General features: G+C 37.9%; 1 protein-coding gene across 1 annotated transcript in view; it reads left to right on the forward strand.

Annotated features, from left to right (window-relative positions):
* The first annotated feature begins 1307 nt into the window (after positions 1 to 1307).
* Positions 1308 to 18652, forward strand: part of MTM1 (myotubularin 1) — a 31736-nt gene continuing 14391 nt past the window's right edge. Inside the window, exons 1-7 of the mRNA XM_008936943.1 lie at positions 1308 to 1373; positions 2337 to 2409; positions 3934 to 4028; positions 5022 to 5132; positions 6058 to 6159; positions 15743 to 15826; positions 17074 to 17223. Of these exons, the coding sequence (XP_008935191.1) occupies positions 1311 to 1373; positions 2337 to 2409; positions 3934 to 4028; positions 5022 to 5132; positions 6058 to 6159; positions 15743 to 15826; positions 17074 to 17223 (678 nt within the window). The 5' untranslated portion in view covers positions 1308 to 1310. The remainder of the gene's footprint in view (positions 1374 to 2336; positions 2410 to 3933; positions 4029 to 5021; positions 5133 to 6057; positions 6160 to 15742; positions 15827 to 17073; positions 17224 to 18652) is intronic.

Genomic DNA, 18652 nt, shown 5'->3' on the forward strand with positions numbered 1-18652 from the left:
GTGATTTTTATACTGATAAACTGTATCACTGAATATTACAGTTTTAAACGTAATGTCAAGTTTGCTGTGGTTTCTATGAGATGTAGAAGACTTGTACAATGTAAGGAGGTAACAAACCTGTAGAACTCCATGGTTTTTCATTTTCTTGCACAGACACAGTCCTATAATTTTACAGTAACTTAGGAGCATTTTGGGTCTTGCAGTTTAGTCTGTTGCTATTGCTTGTGTAGGACTGTTGCAGTGTCACTGTGAGCCCACTGTTAGAAGGGAGCATGGTCTGATCTGTCATGGTGCTGAGAGATCTGTGCAAACTTTTTTCAGTGTTGAGAGGGGAGAGAAAGTGCTTATTTAAGGCAACGATGTTTCATTTATGGAATGGAAACAAAGACTTTTATGGTCTGTAATCACCTCCCTCCCCCAAACAAACAAGCAGAAACTCTCCAAGATTGCTGCACCATAACAGATCCTTCATGAAGGATGTGTGACTAGTGAAAGGGAAATATAATTTGGTAGAAAGTTGCTGTTTGGAGTAACTTCAACTATAAACATTTTCCCAGTGCTTATTCTAGAGGTCCGTTGTGCAGTGTCAGGAAATGATTAAGAAGATGAATCCTGTATCTTGTGATTCTGTCTTTAGTCGATACCATTAACAAAAAAAAAAATCCTTTCCCTTTAAATATATTAAGGCTGTTCAGCCCAGAAGAAGGCTGGACACTCCCTCTTCTGGTGTGCTTGCTGAAGTTTCAGTTTAGGAAATGGGGGATGGTTTGAATGTAGAAGTACTGTGGAACTCCAGCTTTTTCCTTCCCTTTTTTTTTTTTCTTTATCTTGAAACACTTGAGTGCATTGACATGCTGTTATTTCAAAAGCTATACAGTAATTAATTTTATAGTTTATTCCCATTTTCCTGTATGAAGAGTCTTACTACAAATGCTCCAAGTATGTTGCATTTCATAGTATGTGTATCCTGGTGCTTAAAACAAGCACTCTAATGTCTGTTGACTGAACTAATAATAGTATTCAAGCAACTGAATTCCAAAATACAGCTTGAGTCAGAATATTCCGTATAATAAGAATCAATCCCAGAGCTAGTAATGGATTTCTTCTTAGATTTGGATGCTTTTAAATAGTGACCTTCAATTACAAGGCATTGTGTAATTTTTTTAATTAATAGTACCTTGCAAAACATTCCTGGAAGTTCTTGATGTCTACTTGTGGACTTCCAAAGTCTAAAATCTTTCCTGTAAACAGTATGTAGTCCAGGAGGAAGTTTAAGTCTCCAATTTGTGCTTTCTCATCAGATACACAGTATGGCCTCATCATCAACATCTACATATAATTCAAACTCCTTGGGGAGTCCTTCAAGTAAAAGGGTGAGTGTAACTTTTTTTTCCCCATGTTTTTTACATCAGAGGTCCCAGAGATCATCATCATTCATATTCGGGTAGAAAAATGAGTATTTGAATGACTTTTTTCTTAAATATGTATACTGATTACTAAAATTCTAATGCAGTTAACTGAGTTGATGTAAATACCTCTCAGGGTGGGTGGCCAAAATACTGTCTCACAAATTATGAGAGCCTCCTTAAAATAAATTCTAATATACTTAATCTTATCCTTGCTTCTGCATTGCAATATTCTGTGACATTCTTGAAAATTTTTGGCACTTTTGTGCTGTAGAAAAGTTGTGCTGCAGTTGATAAGCTTTACCTAGTTATGTTTGGCTGGCTTAGTTTTAAAGTGTTCATCTTTAGTGGGAAATACAGTGAAGCAATCTAAGTGGCATCCCCCTCTGCTTTTTGATGCTGCATGGCTGAAGAAAATGTAACCTGTGGGCAAGAAAAAAGAAACGAAGATTTTATTTAGCTTTTTAAACATTTCTTCAGAAATGAAGATTGTTAATCATTCTTAAAAACAACTGGACATGGGAAAATCACAAATGAGTAGATTGTGTGGTAGTTGTGAGTACGTTGCTGAAGCTGATTTGTTCTTCCAAGCCTAGAATACTTGGAAAATTAAATGCACAAAACTTTCAGAGAACGTACAGTATAGAAATTTAATCCAAATTTAATGCAAATATAGTTACGTCTTCTTTTAGAAGGAGAATGACTAAAGGACACTTTAGTTTCCAATCTGTTCAGCCTTTAAGTCTTTAATAGTTACAGTTTAGGATAGTGGTGTGTGTTCTGTATTGGGTCAGTGTCAATCTCTGCTGTGGAAAATCCTGTTCTTTCCCATTCAGAGATTACATTTAAGACTTTTCTTTTAAAAAAAATCGGGAGCTTGAAGGAATTGTAAATAAAACAGTATGTGCTGTTGTACTTATCTGTCTTCAGACTCTAAAAGATGGAACCAACTGGGAACAAAATGAAGAAATACCTCGTCTGCCAGGAGAGACTAGAGTTACAGGTATGAACCTATATAGCTGCCCAGTGTAGTGTGTTTAGCAGTCTGGCACACACTTGTATCTACTGGATTGTTTCATAATTTGGACTGGTTTGGACTGGGGATGGTGGCTAAAATGTCACAAGTTTTTTTACATAATTGTGATAGGAACTTTTTATCACTGATCACAAAGAACTTTTTAAGTCTTTTAAAATCTTGGTTTCCACACGTGGCAGATCCTCTAATACAAAGGAATTGCAAGTCAAGATGTGTCATAATTGTATGTACAGACTAATTAGCACATGTACGGTGATGACAGCCCCTCCCAGCTTTTTGAAGTCAAGAGAGTTCCACGTTGCACCTGCTGTGTATTGATACCTTGTACAGTAGTGTGGAATGTAGCCCAAACTGTGACTGCTCTAAGTACAGTCTGATGCTTCCTTGACACAACTTGGTGTGCGTGTAGCTGCCATACACCTGTTAGTCTTCCCTTAGAGTGAGGTTGTAGGTAAGGAAGATTAATGTATCCTGTGCTGTGGTTTTGTACTTGATGGAGGCTCTTCCTGGAGCGGAGCCTTCCAAAGTGATCTGTCCTTTATTTGTGAAGCTGCTTCTTCCTCCTGGCCTTAGGATTGGCTGAGTTGAAACCAAAGTGGTGATTCAGAGGAAGCAGTCATTTCTTTAATGAGGGAAGTTGTGGGGAAGGCATGAGGCAGAGGGTGGGGAATTAAGATGAATATTTGATACCATCTTTATGAAAATTATCTGTGGTTTGGGGCAGCACGCTGGAAGGAGAGTGCTTCTTGTGAAGAGAAGATGAATAGATGGGGCTAAAGAAATTAGTTGACAGGGAAAAATCATAGAATCATAGAATCCTTTAGGTTGGAAGAGACCTTTAAGATCATCAAGTTCAATGATAAATAAATAAGTGGGTTGTAGTGCTTCATTTAAGTCTTTAAAGGCATAGCTTCAGTTAAATCTTTCTCTTTGGAGTAGTATGTGTTAGTACTCATTTTGTTACTGTCCTTGCCGAAACACTGCTGATGGCCCTGCTTTATTTGATTGCCTCAGATTGGAATGTAATGTTTGTCTTCAGGATGGCGAGTTCCTTAAATGCTTCACGACTTGAACCACATACTTCAATGCAAAATTAGTTACAGAGCACTGAAAGATGTAATAGTATTAACAGGAGAATGTATTTGTTCTGGGATAGTGAATAGACTGGTTCAGTAACCACCGAGAGGACTTAAATCTACTCCCTGTCCTGTGTCCTGCACTCTCCTACTTAGTGCTGAGAAAGAGAAGTACACAAATGGAACTAGGGAAGGCCACTGAAATAATTTAATTTGGGCAAGTTTTGTATATGAAACTTTCCAATTTTCTTAATTCAAGTGGACAGCCTTCCAATTTATTACTTTTAAAATTTATTAATCTCTGAGTGGCTCTTTTGAGTGCAGCTCTTTATTTCACTGCTATTTAACTGATGCTGTCCATAACTCTGATTTTTTTTCTTTTCACAATCTTTAAGAAATGCTGTATTTCTTGCAGACAAGGATGTTATTTATATGTGTCCATTCAATGGCCCTGTTAAAGGAAGAGTGTACATCACAAACTACAGGTTGTACCTAAGAAGTGTGGAAAATGTGAGTAGCATGCCAGTTACTTCCATGGGATGAATTTGCTTTAAACCCCATTCCCTTCACCCTCCCTGCTTTCATTTATTTTATGGCCAGTTCATTTGTTCTAGGTTTGACACATGTATGCTTGTGGAATTGGATGGGAGGCTTTTTACTTGAAATAGTCTGTAATGTTTGTAATAACCATATCTTAATTTTGTAATGACTAAATAGTAATTGCCTCTGTGCCAACGAGAAATCTGTATGAAAAGGAAAGTTCTTTAAAGTTAAGTGTGTTGTAGAGGTCTGATTTTTACTTTTTAAAATTGCAGCTTAATCATACTGAACTGATACCTTCATCTTTGTCTGTTGGAGCTTGTTTGATAGCTGTTCCCTTTACACTTATTCTGTGATAGATCAAGGGCAGCAACTAACGAGGGGCAGTAGTTCTTAAAATGGCTATTGGTAAACCAAGATTTTGATTGTCCTTGCTGTAGGAAAAGAAGAATACTTGGATCAGTGGAACTTCATGTGGGTGGGGGAGTAGCAATGTGTTAATGTGTCAATAAGCAGCAACGTGGTGGAGAAGAAAATGCACTTCTCTGTTCTCATAATTTTTTTTAAAGGAGTTTTTAGAAGTATTGAACTGAGGTCTTTGTGGCTGCAGCTAACCCTCCTAGTATCTCTTCATTTTGCTCCGTATAGCAGTCTCAGCAAGCAGAGGCAGTCAAAGTATGCAGCAGAAGGCATCTTTTAGGGTGTTGCTACCTTTTTGCACTGCATGCTGTATTAGGCATGAAGTATTTTTGTTGCATGTTGAATTGGATGATGTTCAAGGCTGTAAAGTGACTGTACAGATTTCATAATATTTTGGGAGGGAAGGCTCAGTCAAATGCAGAAATACAGTTTTGCTTCCTGTATGTATTTCATGTTTATTTTCCATTCCAGAATGCAAAAGAAAGTTTTGCTTCAGTCTTCTTTTCAGATTAATCTTCTTCCTTACTCAAACCTTCCTTGCAGGATCCAGTTGTGGTATTGAATGTTCCATTGGGTGTAATTTCAAGGATTGAAAAAATGGGAGGCGCCTCAAGCAGAGGAGAGAATTCTTATGGATTAGATATAACCTGTAAAGTAAGACTTTTCAATAATTCAATAGGAAATGAAATCTAGAGGTTCCTTTTCTTACTGCTTGTCTATTTATAGGACTGAAAAAAAATGTTCTTCACAACTGAATTAGACAAGAGCTTTTGGAATAGGACAGGGGAAAATAGCTTTTGTATAAAGGACTATTTAATTGTCCTCTCTGCATGGGAGGAGAGGGATTGGTCTTCCTTTCCAAATCACTAACTGGAAAGAGGTTTTGCACAGTAGTCTTGTTTTAGGTCATTATTCCTGCATTGCTTCGCTATTTAATTTGTTTTAAAAGCAATTTTTAATAATCCAAAAATCTTTGAACAGCACCTCAAGTGGGGGGTTTGTAAGCTGTAAAGGCAATTAAAAGCTTAGGTATCAGTTATCTCTATTTTTTTGTCTCAAAAAAAAATTGTTGCCATGAAAAAACATGGTCATAGGGGAGTTCCCAGTGGATAATTCTGGATCCTTTATTTCACTCATTAATGGAGTATTTATACACATTTGATTCTCGGTAGGTAATGCACAGATTGCTTATTTTTGACATTAGTGATGAGAAAATAGTCAGGGACAATGTATTCTAGACAGATTATTGGCAAATTTTAATTTTGAGAACGTAGAGTCACTCTCATCCTGCAAACATTCAATAGCCAATAAGACTTTTCAGTGAATCAGATACAGTAACTTCTGATGGCTTTATCCCAAAACAATGTTTGCACCACATGCAGTGTGATACTGCTGTATTTGTAGAATTCCTATGCTCTAGTCTATTCTATGGGATAAGAAATAAAACTGAACATTTGCAGTTGTTTGAGATGTTGCAAGCAGATTCTAAATCATATTTAGTGTACAATACAGCATTTGTACATCAGATAAGTGAACCAGAGCAGTAAGACACTTTTAAAAGATAATGCCTTTCTTCTAGGATATGAGAAATTTACGGTTTGCATTAAAACAAGAAGGGCACAGCAGAAGAGATATATTTGAAGTCCTGACAAAATATGCTTTTCCCCAGTCACATAACTTGGTAAGTTACATCATTTATGCTCTTGAGTTCTTGCCAATTAACTTTTACTGTTTGACCTACTAATGGGCATCATGGCTGCTTAAAAAGAAAAATCACAGAATTGGTGTCAGCATAAACCGTAGAAAATAAATGGTTTTATTTTGTACATTTACATCTATGAATCTGTGAAATTATGGGTGCTATATACTGTACTCCAGGTAAGCTACTGAGCACCTCTGGTCCACACGGATTTCATTGCTTAGAGACTGCAAGTTATCCTCCCTAATTAAGGCATAAGGTAGTACATTCCTTACTTGGTTTCTTAAAAATGTTAAAGTATTGAGCAGTCTCCAGGGCAGTGAAAAATATGAGTAACTGGGAGTTTTACTTCAGGAATAGAAGACATGGTAAGAAAACAGTTGTTTTATTGGTGAAACTGATGACAATGTATATAAAAATATGTATGGAAATAGCTAATGCAGTAATGAATTTACAGAGATTTATTTCAAGTTAAAAAAAAAAAGATTATGGAAGGAGTTGAGCAACAATGATAACTGTTACCTTCTCTTTCTTTGCTGAAATGTGTGTACTGTGCTTGGTAGATCATAGTGACATTTCCTTAGTAAATGTTTTATTTTCTTTTGTGAAATTCAGTTTATATTTTATTGGGGTGCTTTCATTTAGGATAGTTATATAGGAGCTCTCGTCAGAAAAATGTTAGAGGGCTCTGCTATGAATTTTTTAAAAACTTTGTTCAGAGAATTGTTGAGTGTATGAGGCTGCAGTGAGTCTCTTACTTCCTTCTCTGGAGATAGATGTCAATCAGTGGGCTATCCTCTATTATAAACATTCTGCAAAACTTTTTTGGAGAGATTTTGCATTCTGTATGCCAACAGCCTGGAATGAAAGTATAAGGAAAAACAGCTTTTACTTAGAATATTTTGTAGTGTTGACAAGTAGGTCTTAATAAATGAAATTGAGATTTCCACATTTGGAAATGTGAGGAGTTGTAGAAGTGAATATATGTCTAACTCTTCTGCTGGCATTTGATGCATCTTGAAGTAGAGAATGATTGAAAGCACAGCAGGCTAGATGGGCTTTGAAAGGATGATGAAAAAGAGAGAGAAAGCTGTTTGTAGAATTACCAAGCTTTAGAGAGTTTTAAGTCAAAAGGGGCTTCTGGACATCATCTTGTGCAGACTCCTGTTGCAGATAGGGTTATCCAGGGCATGGCCAAGCCTAATCTTGAATATTTCTTGTGAGGTAGATTCCAACGTGTCTCTGGCCAATCTCATCCGATATTTAATCATTCTCACAGTGAAGAACTTCTTTTGCCTTACATTGAGGACCTGTGTGGGTTTACAAGTAGCAAATGTGCACAAGTTAAATTATAACTGACACAGGAGAGTCCTTGGTAGGATTTTTTTTTTTTTTTATGGTATCTGATCCTACTACAAGGCTTGAATAACATGGTGATGAGATGTGGCCTTGGTTTGGATTTTGTCATCCAAGCAGACCGGGTGTTCCTGCCTGGTGATGGTGGTGAGTCAGTGGGGTAATACACGTCCTGCTCTCCTTACTGAACCTGGTAAAGCTCATCATTATGTGGCCTGGCCCATTTTGAATACCAGTTGCCAATAAAAATAAAGTTTGATAACAAAAGGCTAGGTCAAGGCAGAGGTAGTTTTGCTTTCATGTTCAGTAAAGCACTAAACATGGGAAGATAATGCCAACATGGAGAATGAATGTACTTCCTCTCTCTTGCCTGTGTCTGGAGCAGGGAATAGCCACTAGAAATCATGATTACTTTGGAGTAAAGTAAAGGGAGATTCTGTTATATTGTGAATTTGCACCTGCCCTCATTTTCTAATCTCACAGTATGGATGAGTCATTAACTTTAAAATGAGCTAAGCAAGTGTGTGATATTTTTGGTGTCTGTTCACTATATTTTAGCAAGCAGTTTAATCCTGCCAAAGTGTGGGGTTTTTTTCTGCCTCGCTGTTCATTCCTGTCTTGATCTCCCCTCCCCCCTTCCCCCCCCTTCCCCGCCTGCTTATGTTGGAGGCTTCATGATGAACCAGTTAGAGAACTGAAAGGGACTAAAGCTAAACAAGGAGGAAGAAAATAGAAGTTTTACCCTGATTAATTTTGTCAGTGTTGTTAGCCCAATGTGAGAATGGGATCAGGGCATCTCTAGGTGGATGTGACTGAAGAGGAATGATGGGACTGCCTCTTTTATAAAGGATGTGCTGTGGCTTCATGTGACAGCTGAGTGAAGATGGCAGCCCTCTGCTGCTCAGAACCTGAGCTCTTGCTTTTCTCTGGTCTCCTTCCCTCTACCTTCCAGCCATGTGATTTTATTATTGCTCTTACACAGCACAAAATATTGTTTTCTTAGTCCTGTGCCACTTACTAAGTTGAAGAGACCTGGTTTGTAATCAGTATGCACCAGAACCTGTGCAGGGGAGGCATATAGGTGAAACAGGGAGCAGGCAGGAGAGAAAAGAGGGGACTGTCCTAGTTTTAGCAGTGTTCAACTGGTAATTTTGCTGAGACCACCTTGTGGAACTGCATTCTTGATCTTCAATTCAGCAGTACTGATGATTGTGCAGCTCTGCAGTGGACAGAAGGCATCATCAGGAAAATAAAGGCCTAAATGTTTACTGTCTTGATTTTTATCTGAGTTTTTTTATTTTAAGTCAGATTTTTATCTGTAATGGGACCATGTCCTTAAAGCTGATGCTAAATCAGAACTTTTAGAGATGCATTGCTTCCATTTTCTTCATGCTATACTGTTCTTGGACAAACATTATTTCTCTGTGGAGTGTACTTACTGCTTTCAAGATTTTTCTTCAGCCCTATCCCAACAGCAGTGTTTGAGAGCCTAGAATAAATCACGGGTCTGTTCACAGCTCTTTGTCAGTGCCTCAACATTGTCCTATGTGCTTACTTCTAGAAGCTAATCCTCGTCTCTCTCCAGTTTGAGGGGTGGGTTCAGATCTCCTTGTATCAATAACATGATGTAAAACTTGACAGCTTATCTGACAGCTTAGTTGATATGGAACAAATAACTGCTCTCCATAATCCTTCGTTGCATTTGCAGACTTGTGCTAATTGAAAGAAATTCAGTGATGAAAATTTAAAAAAGAAAAGTTTAAACCAAAACCAACCAAAAAAACCAAGCCTCCCAGAATTAAATGTATGTAGTACACCACAAAAGGCGAGAGCTATTTAGTCCCTGTAGTTGAATTTCTGCAGAGCAGCTTCATCACTTCCTGGTCTTATCTTGAAACTACGCGTCATCATTTTTATAAGATTATTTGCCACAACAATACCTGTGATACACATTTATTTATCTCTAAGCATGATAGCTCTGTGAGAATGCCAGTTTTGATGAGAGACACACTGGTAGTCATGCTGTGTGACTTTGACCTCTCCCACTCCTGGTGTAGCTACTTATCCTGGTAATGTAAGATGTCTGAGAGTGAGATCATGCCAGTGTTGCTGTTGGATCTCCAGAGATGATTTTGGATATCAGTGGGGCATGGCATAAGTGCCTGTCTGATGGAGCACTGGATTCTGTAGGAAAAATCATGATTTGAGGCTTCATTCTGAATGACTGATGTCAGTCTCAGTGCAGTAATAGTGTAAGGTTACCTTATGCACAAATGATTAGTAGTTAATTTTGTAAATATTACACAAATACAATGTCTGATCTTAGTTTTTAGATGAACAGGTAAGACATAACTGGCTGAGTTATAGTAATGGGCTATTAAAGGCAAGGATAATGATACCTTTATTTTTAAGTCATTTGAGAAAGTTACAGCCTTTGCATTGAGTAAAAGCTCAGTGATTTATAATACATGGAAAGTATAAACCAGTAAGCTAGAAATAGAAAAAACACTTTCTTTTCTTGGTATGCATGTAACACCTTCTTGCTTTGCTGCTTTCTTCTTTTATAATGCATAAAGAATGGTCAAATATTTAATAAATTGTGTCTTTCTTATACGCTTATGTACAAGTAGAACGTGTATTTATGTGCTATGATTCCATAAGCAGAGTAAATACATAATTATTTGTAAATAGACTGCTTGCCAAATAGACTATTGTCAGATTGCAGCTGCTCTCTCCTTCATTTCGCAGAGCTACGTTGTGTTGTGAGCAGCCAGTGTGTTGCCTCTTCTGTGTGCAAAGTGGTGATGATAAATTGGATGTTTAAGGCAAGCACTTAGTCTGTAGGAGGACTGAGAAAGAGACTGCATGTGTTGAAATTGTAGGTTAACACCTGCAAGGAAGTAAATGAAATTAATTGCACAGTGAAGCGTAAGAAGTAGCTTACCAAAAATGGTGCAAGATTTGAAAGCTTTTTTTAAAGTGAAGTGGTAGTCTTCTGCTTTTAGACTATGGATCTGCAGGGAAATCCCTACTTCAGTTCTGTGCAAAGACGCTTTAATTTGTGTTTGCAAATATCTTAACTGGTGTATTATAAGCCTTAATTGTTTTTACCAAATAGAGGTATTGATAAGTCACAGGCCTTGCACCCTGTAAATTTTTGGAGTGGTGATTTATTATATTCCTTTTTATTTCTTACCTTTAATGCTTTCTTTGATTTCTTCTTTCTGTGTCCCATGGCAGTTGAAAAAAAATTGAAACAGATTTATAATTAGTTGATAGACTTAATAGGAATTGATGGGCTTCCATCAGACATGTAGCACTAATCTCCATCCAACTTAGACCAGATATGGTCAGTACCTTGGAAGTGATAGTGAACTATCCACCTTGGAACCAAGATGTGAGGTAAAAGCAGTGATCAGTCCAACCTGAGGTAAACCTCTGCCTTATTCAAGTGGCTTTTGGCTAGCTGGTGTCAGTGCTGAGGGGAGGGAGTCCAGCTCACGCTCGCTGCCCAAAACACTGAACTATTGAGCAGGTAGTCCACTCGAAACTGGTACTGTTGCTTGTACTTAATATCCAAGCAAATTAATGTAGAGTTGGTGCAGGTACAACTGAACAAGCCACAGTTATGCCTTCTGATTAAATGTTCACATTTTAAAAAGCCTGATCATGATTTAAAAAATGAGCAAACAAAAAAGAAAAAATCCCACACATTTATTCTACTGCAGTATTGTTCTGAACCTGAATGTCTTTTGTGTGTAGGGTTTTTTGTTTGTTTGATTGTTTGTTTAATTTTTTAGCAACTTTTGTGGAATTTAGACACATGTAATGAAGCTGCAGTTGATATAATTCCTGGGAAAACAGGCCAAGTGCCACAGGAGCTGTTTGGGAAGTGCTTTTTGTTGGAGAGGCAGGATTAACATCAAGAGAAGGGAATGGAACTTTGTGTGTGGAGGGAAGAAAGAAATGAGTGGAGGTTAGGGAAGAGGATCAGGGTGCCTAATGCATGTTTGGGGAGGTGGAGGTGTTAGCAGAGATGTACCCACAGATGTGGAGGGAAGGAGAGATGTGTGGAGCAGGTGTGGAGGAGAACTGGCCAGCCTTCTGTTTTCCTGTGGTATCTGAAAGGCTTGTCTGTGTGCAGAGTGCTGCATTGAGTGAGGTTGTCAGGGCTCTTCCACTCTAGGGAGCCATGCAATTTCTATAGCTAGTCATGGAGTTTGCTTCTCTAGCCTTCTTCTGCCCTCTGTGCTCTGGAGGGTATAAACATACACCCAGCTGGTCCTCAGATGCCTATGGGCAGTGAAGCGACTTCCCTGTTTTCATCCCGACGTGACAGGTCTGTGTGTATGTGAGGGGCACTAAATGAAGGAACCTGTATCCCCAAAAAGCTGAGCTGTGTGTTGTTGCTAAGATGGCACCTCTCAAATCTTACAAGTGATATGAGAACTTATGCAGAATATATTGTAAAGGACATGAGTTCTTCCTGTCCCATTTGCCTCCTGCACTGTAGGATTGCATCCAAATCACATGCACTGTGATGCGAAAGCTTCAGCAATGATAAGTTAAGACCTACAGATACAAACATACTGCATTTAATCTGCAAGCTTGGGTTGCTTAGGACAAAAGAGGAAATATGTCAGCTGTTAGTACAGATGTGAAGCTTAACTGGAATATAACCAAAGCCTTCTGGGATCTAAATATGTATTTATCACATTGATTTATTCACTGTAATGGAGTTTGTCAATTTGGTGCATCAGAGTAATAAAAGGCTCAATTCAACAGAAAATGTTATTCAATAGAAATTACTTCACGTTGCTTATTACCACGTTTTGTTTCTGATAAATAAAAGTAAGGTACAAATGTGTGCCAAATAGGGCTTGTACTGACACAAGTAAGGAAACAATTGTATTCAAGCATAAATCTTATGTTTGCTTAATTATATGGTTCTTAGTATCAAAATGGTTATAAATGTGGGCTCCTTGTTAGACTGAAGTTAAACTGTAGTCTGAAACTAAATTGAACTATATGAAATGAGTATAAATCTATGCAGATTTTCAAATGCATGTTTTTCTACTCTGGTGTTTCTGCTGTGTTGTGTTGGAATACACAGAGGTATTGTGTCTGTATATACAGATATATATACACGGAGGATTATTCTTTGCAGAATATTTCAAGACTTGAAATATAAGGTCTTAAGTGAAAGGCTATTGGGGATTCAGATTTTTAATCTCTTTTGTACAATGAGTAGGACTTTCAGTAGTAACCAGATTAACTATACAGTCTGCACACAGCGTGCACATATAAATGTATATATATAAATTTTTATTATAATTTATTCATCTCTTGCTGAAGGAAAATAATTTTTAATCTTTGGGTTTTTAGATAGTGTTGATTTTTAAATACTATTCTTGCTGGTGTATACTTTAAGACTTTTCTCTGAGCTGCTCATATAAAAAGTCCAAACTTTGCTCCATAGACCTTTGCGTTCATTGTAGTGTTCTGTTATTTGTTAGACTTCAGATTTTTGCTGGTTGATCCATGCTACAAATGATTTTTTTTTTTTCTTGAGCAGTATAGGAAGAATTTACACTACCTGGGGTGTCAGCAGAACTGATACAGCTTAGTTGTCAACTTGAAGAGCTGTGGGGTGTGTGACTGAAAGCTTTTGTAGGAGATGTGGTAATGCTGCTGTAGCTAAGCATTTTAAATGAACCATGCTGTACATAGCAGGACCTTGTTCTTTCAGAAAGGGTTCTGCCCATCACTTCCTCATGCATAGTAAATTCAACGCTTTTTTTTTTAAAAGTGAGAACACAATACACTTTCCCATCTGATTTCTTGGGGATTATTTTGTGAGTGACATGAGCAGTGTTACCTGCCTTTGTTTAGTTTGGAGCAGCACCTTCCTTATTTTATCAGTAAAATCTTCTGTTACAGCTATCACAGTGCACTGTAATAAATTAATATATTATACGTATCAAGGTTTAAGCTGGGTAGTTTAAGTTCTCACCAGGAAACCTGCAGTAAGAAGCAACTTAAATAACATATTCCTGCCTTTGAGACATATTTTAAGTGATCTGTTAGGATTCCACTGTTTCTGTTTCGTACTGTTACAAGATTCTCCTTTTGTCTCTGGTTCCTTGGTGAATTCTTAGCATAGTTGCTCTTTGGGATATAGCAAATTGCTTTGGAGAGGGAGGTTGGTTCTTGTGTGTAGCTATTTATTAATAGTTCAGCAAATCAGTTGCCTTTACTGCTTTAGATAGTGATCACAGAGTCATAGAATGTCTGGGCTGGAAGGGACCTCCGAAGGTCATCTAGTCCAACACCCCCGCCATAAGCAGGGACATCTCCAACTAGATCAGGCTACTCAGAGCCTCATCCAGCCTGATCTTGAATGTCCCCAGGCATGGGGCCTCTATTCCTGGTCTACAATTAAAACAACAGACTTGTTTCAGTTTTTCTACTTTTGATACTTGCATCTGCTTCAAATGGGATGTTTGGGGTTTTTTTTCTGGTACAATTCATGGCCATCTCTTTCCTTTTCCTTTCTTCATCTCTCCCTCCATCCTACTTGATAGCAGTTTACTTAGTCAAAAGAATCCATAATGTTTACTTATACTGAAGGCCTACCTCTTTAAAAATGGTGAAGACATTCAGAAAGCACAGCTTGGGAATGCATTGTTTGCTTCTGCAAACTTGCTAATGAAGGTGCTTGCTCTAAACTACAGATTTAACTTAAAATTCCAGTTTCTAAAATGAGTAGGATCTTCTGTGAGCAGTAATGTCCTTTTAAAATACTTGTTGATTTGAAATACCTGAGGGAAAAAAACTCATTTTGGAGGGTTCAGTTTTGTGTTTTGATTAGAGCTATTTGCTGTTTGAACTATTGTAACCTATTAGGCTAAACCAAATTGCCTTGAGCCATTGGAGTGTGCCTGCTAAAGGAACATCCATCGAGGCCTGTGGTGCACTTAGGAGCCTTTGTCTTACCTCTGTAGATGTGCTCATGGCACCTTAGAACCACAATTTTTCTTGCTTGCCAGGTTTTCTGCTTAGTTCAGGTCTACACCTGTGAAAATGATGTGCATTTGGGATGCTCAGTTTAGCATTCAATTTCTTCTTTTAATGTCTTTGAATAGCTGGGAGACTTTTCAGCTTTTTTTGTTACAGATGAGCTGTGATGGGCTCCTGAGTGGTTTCTCCTCTGGCTGCTGTTTCTCAGCTCAGGACCACATTCTGTTCTGCATTTTCTTTTTTTTTTTTTTTTCAAAACAACTTAGTTTCATGCTCTACTTGGCATCTGAAGAATTCATAAGCCACTAAAATAAATTTCTCAGTGAAGGAGATTCTTAAAATAAACGTTACTTTTTCTTTCATAGTAAATTATAAAAACAAACTGAGGAAAAAAGGGCTTAGGTAGTACAGCCCACTTGGAACTGCTTGAAAGAAGGAAGCTGAAAGGTGTGAGGAAGTTGTCAAAATCCTGGGTGAGGATGCCGTGTTGTATAAATGAGTCTTGAGGGTGAGCAACAAAGCAAGAGGAAAGTGGATTGTGTAACCTGCTAAGAACATATTTTGTTTCATTCTCAATGGCAACTTTTTAATTGCCATGGAGTTTTACAGTAAATTGGATTTCTGTCAGTAAGGATCAGTTGGAGAGGGGGTGCAGGAAGAAGGCTGCTTCCTAATTCTATTGAACAGCAATTAAAACCTTTTCACACTTTGAACTTAGTGTCTAATATTTTTTGTAGTAATTGCAGCTGTACCTATTTGAGAAATTTTTGTGAGAAGATGGTAGTTTATTTGGTGAGTATATGGAATATGGAAAATGTCTTAAAATAGTTTAGTCAGGTTGAAATAAACTAATATAAAAACACAAAAGAAAACCACAACGAAACAAACAAACAACAAAAGCCCCAAACAAACCAACAAACAAGTTTAAGCTTTGAAATTTTTATTTTGTTGCTTCTTGTTTTAGCTATTGTCAAATTTTCATTATTTCATTAACATTTGTACTGTTTATTACTGCTTGCTCTTTGCTTTACAGTCTTTTAAATACCAGATTGAATTGGAGAGAATGGAACTGGCATGGATTAGTCAGTTGTATTCTGTGGTGGGTATTAGGGTATAACTGATAATGAGCCCTCGTATTTGACATTTTCAATCAGAGTTTGGTGTAATAAGCTTCTTTTACATCCTACAGCTTTTTTTTGCATTTGCAAATGAAGAAAAGTTTTCTGAAAACGGATGGATGGTGTACAATCCAATGTCTGAATACAGGAGACAAGTGAGTTATTAAAGTTGTAGTTTCCTGCTGCTTTCATGTTTGACAACATACGTAGAAGAATTCTTGTTTGTACATATCTTTTGTCAGCTCTTTCTAGGGGGGAGCTGAGAGTGGGAGAAGATGGAAGTACTACTTGAAAAAAAGTAACGAAAAGAAATAAAACACTGGAACCTTTAAAAAAATTAGAATGTCAGAGGAAGGTTGTCTTGGCTCTTTGAAGGAAGTTATTGATGCCTCCCTCCTACAATGTGTCACTGTTAAATGAACAAGGGGTGGAGAGAATGTGCCCAATATGTAACTACAGTGTCCTAAATATAGATTTGATTTGGTCTTTGACTTGGTCTGCTTCTTCCTGACGTGAAGAAAAACCAGCTTATTTTAGAAACAGCATTGCTCTGCAGAAGTTATTTATATCTCCATCAGTATTCTGCCTTACTCTTTAGGTGATTTTGGAAAAATGTCGATGAAAGGGAATGATGCAGTTAATTATAAAATGTCTTTCAGACAATTCATTTTTACTTTGAATATGACTTAGGTTTGTTTTGTTTATTAATTAAATAGCAAACAATGAGGGCTTACTTTTTTTTTTTTCTTGCATAATTTTTTGTGTCAGAGTTTAGAGGCCTAAGACCCAAAAAAGGTCAAATACAAACACCCACACAAACCCCACTGTGTGTGTGTGTGTGGAGGGCTTATCAGTCTTTCTCAATTTCCTGGTTGCTGTTAGTGAAATGCCCTAGTGAGCAAGCAGCAACTAAAAGTTTTTGCTTCTAAGTAAGAAGGGTACCCTGAATCTTATTTTTAACCTGAAGGTAGTATCAAGCTTCAGGGTAGAAAGGCTGATGTGAGTTCCTCCTGCTGTCTTCTCAGGACCATAGTCTCTTTTCAGAGGCAAAATGGAAAGGGAGAGCTTTGAGGGAGAAGGCAATTTTCTTTCCTCAATCCCACAGTTCAAGAAATACATCTGCTAGTTTTAAACATGGGTTTGACTCTTGTTGTGAGAACAGAATTCTGTATGTAAGAGTATCTGAGGCAGCTGTGCAGTTAAGGCTGTGAATCCATTTCCAACGAGCTGTTCTGTGTGGTCTTACAATCTTTTTTTCTTCCATTGTTCTGAATCGGCATTGTATTTAGGTTAAATTGGTAGGTTGTTGCCACCATGTGGCCATAATGTCATGTAATATTCAAGAACAGAATTCTCACTTGTACAGCCAAAAACACACTGAAGAGCTTTGGTTGCCTTTTAGGGCCTGCCTAACGAGCGGTGGCGCGTGACGTTTATTAACGAGCACTACGGGCTGTGTGACACCTACCCCGCGCTCCTGGTGGTGCCGTACAACGCCACCGACGAGGAGCTCAAGAGGGTTGCAGCCTTCAGGTCCCGCAGCAGAATCCCAGTGAGTGTTCTGTGAGCAGAGTTACCTCCTGCTGTAGCTCGCCTTAAAGACGCGTCGGAACAACTTGCTGCTGAACGCCACACAACACAGAGGATGCTTTTTTGGGAAGTGGTTACAGGAAAATGGTTTTGATTGGCTGGTGGTTTTTACTGCTTCAGGCTGGTGTCGTGGCCAGGCCACGCTTCCGTTTCACCCCCACAACAATCAGCCATTCCAGCTTTGGTTTTAACTTGACTTTCCTAGTAACTACTGCCAGTGTTGCAGATTCCCTTTTCTTAATGAAGACTCTGAGACTACCACCTGTACTAGCTTGTTGGCTGGTTTACTGAATGCACATCAAAAGTGATAAAATGTTATCCTCCTGTCAGCAAACTGTGTGGCACTTACACATAGTTCCAGTGTTCAGTCCTCTAATAAGGCCTGGTTATATAGTCTCTGTAGAGAATTCTTGGGCTTTTTAACTTTTTAAATTGGGATGTGAAATTTAAGATGAACCCATTTGATTTGTTTTAGTTACAGAAATACACCCAAGTGAGAAGAAGCATTATAATGTATCTGCTCTGTAGAGCAGTATAGAAAATATTAATTTCTATCACAATACAATCTGTTTTAACTAATATTTTGACTTGGCAAACTTGGAAGAGGTGCTGGATTCTTAGCAGGTAGCAGAAAACTGCCTTGAATCTCAGTTAATTTCAGGCAGATGAAAAACATATTTATGACATAAAGTATTTACTGTCAGGCTAGGCCTATAATTATAAATCAACTATATATACATGCATATATGTATAATATATAGTGTGTATAAAACATGTATGTTAAATATATAGTGTGTGCTTATAGGTTTTATAACCTAGCTGTACCTTCTGTCATCTCCGAATTCATGACGGTTTTTGTGTATCTGTACAGGGAGAGTCATTTCCTTGGTAATAGTAATTTTATTCTTGTCAGGAAGTAACCCTCACACACACTGACAGGTCTCATTTCTAGATGTCCAGCTAAGGGTTGCATTTCAGGAGTGAATACTTTCTGAGGATTTTTTTTACCTCTGGTGTTCTTTCTCTCTGTAATGCATGACTTTCAGATTATGTGAGAATACTGTTTCTTAATATTCTTCCAACAATGGAGCTGTGGTTTTTGCCTGCTTCTTGGGGTGTTTATCTTTACTCTCCTGGGCTGCAGTCTGTTCCCTGGGCTCTTGTTTGTGCTAAGTCCCCTCTGGCTCAGAAGAACAACAAAAGCAACATGCTCCAGTGCCTCCTCTTTGTAAAGAGGGCTGAGGAACAAAATGTACCTTAAAGAGAAAGGAAACATTCAAGATACTGCAGAAAGCTTCAAGTTTCCTTCCTTATCCAAAAAAAGGGAAAGTTGTTCTTTCAGAGTTGGAGCATCTTAGTCACTCTCTCTACAATGAATTCATTCTTCAGAA

Source organism: Merops nubicus, unplaced genomic scaffold (genome assembly GCF_000691845.1).
Source record: "Merops nubicus isolate BGI_N331 unplaced genomic scaffold, ASM69184v1 scaffold5503, whole genome shotgun sequence".
Classification (NCBI taxonomy): Eukaryota; Metazoa; Chordata; class Aves; order Coraciiformes; family Meropidae; genus Merops; species Merops nubicus.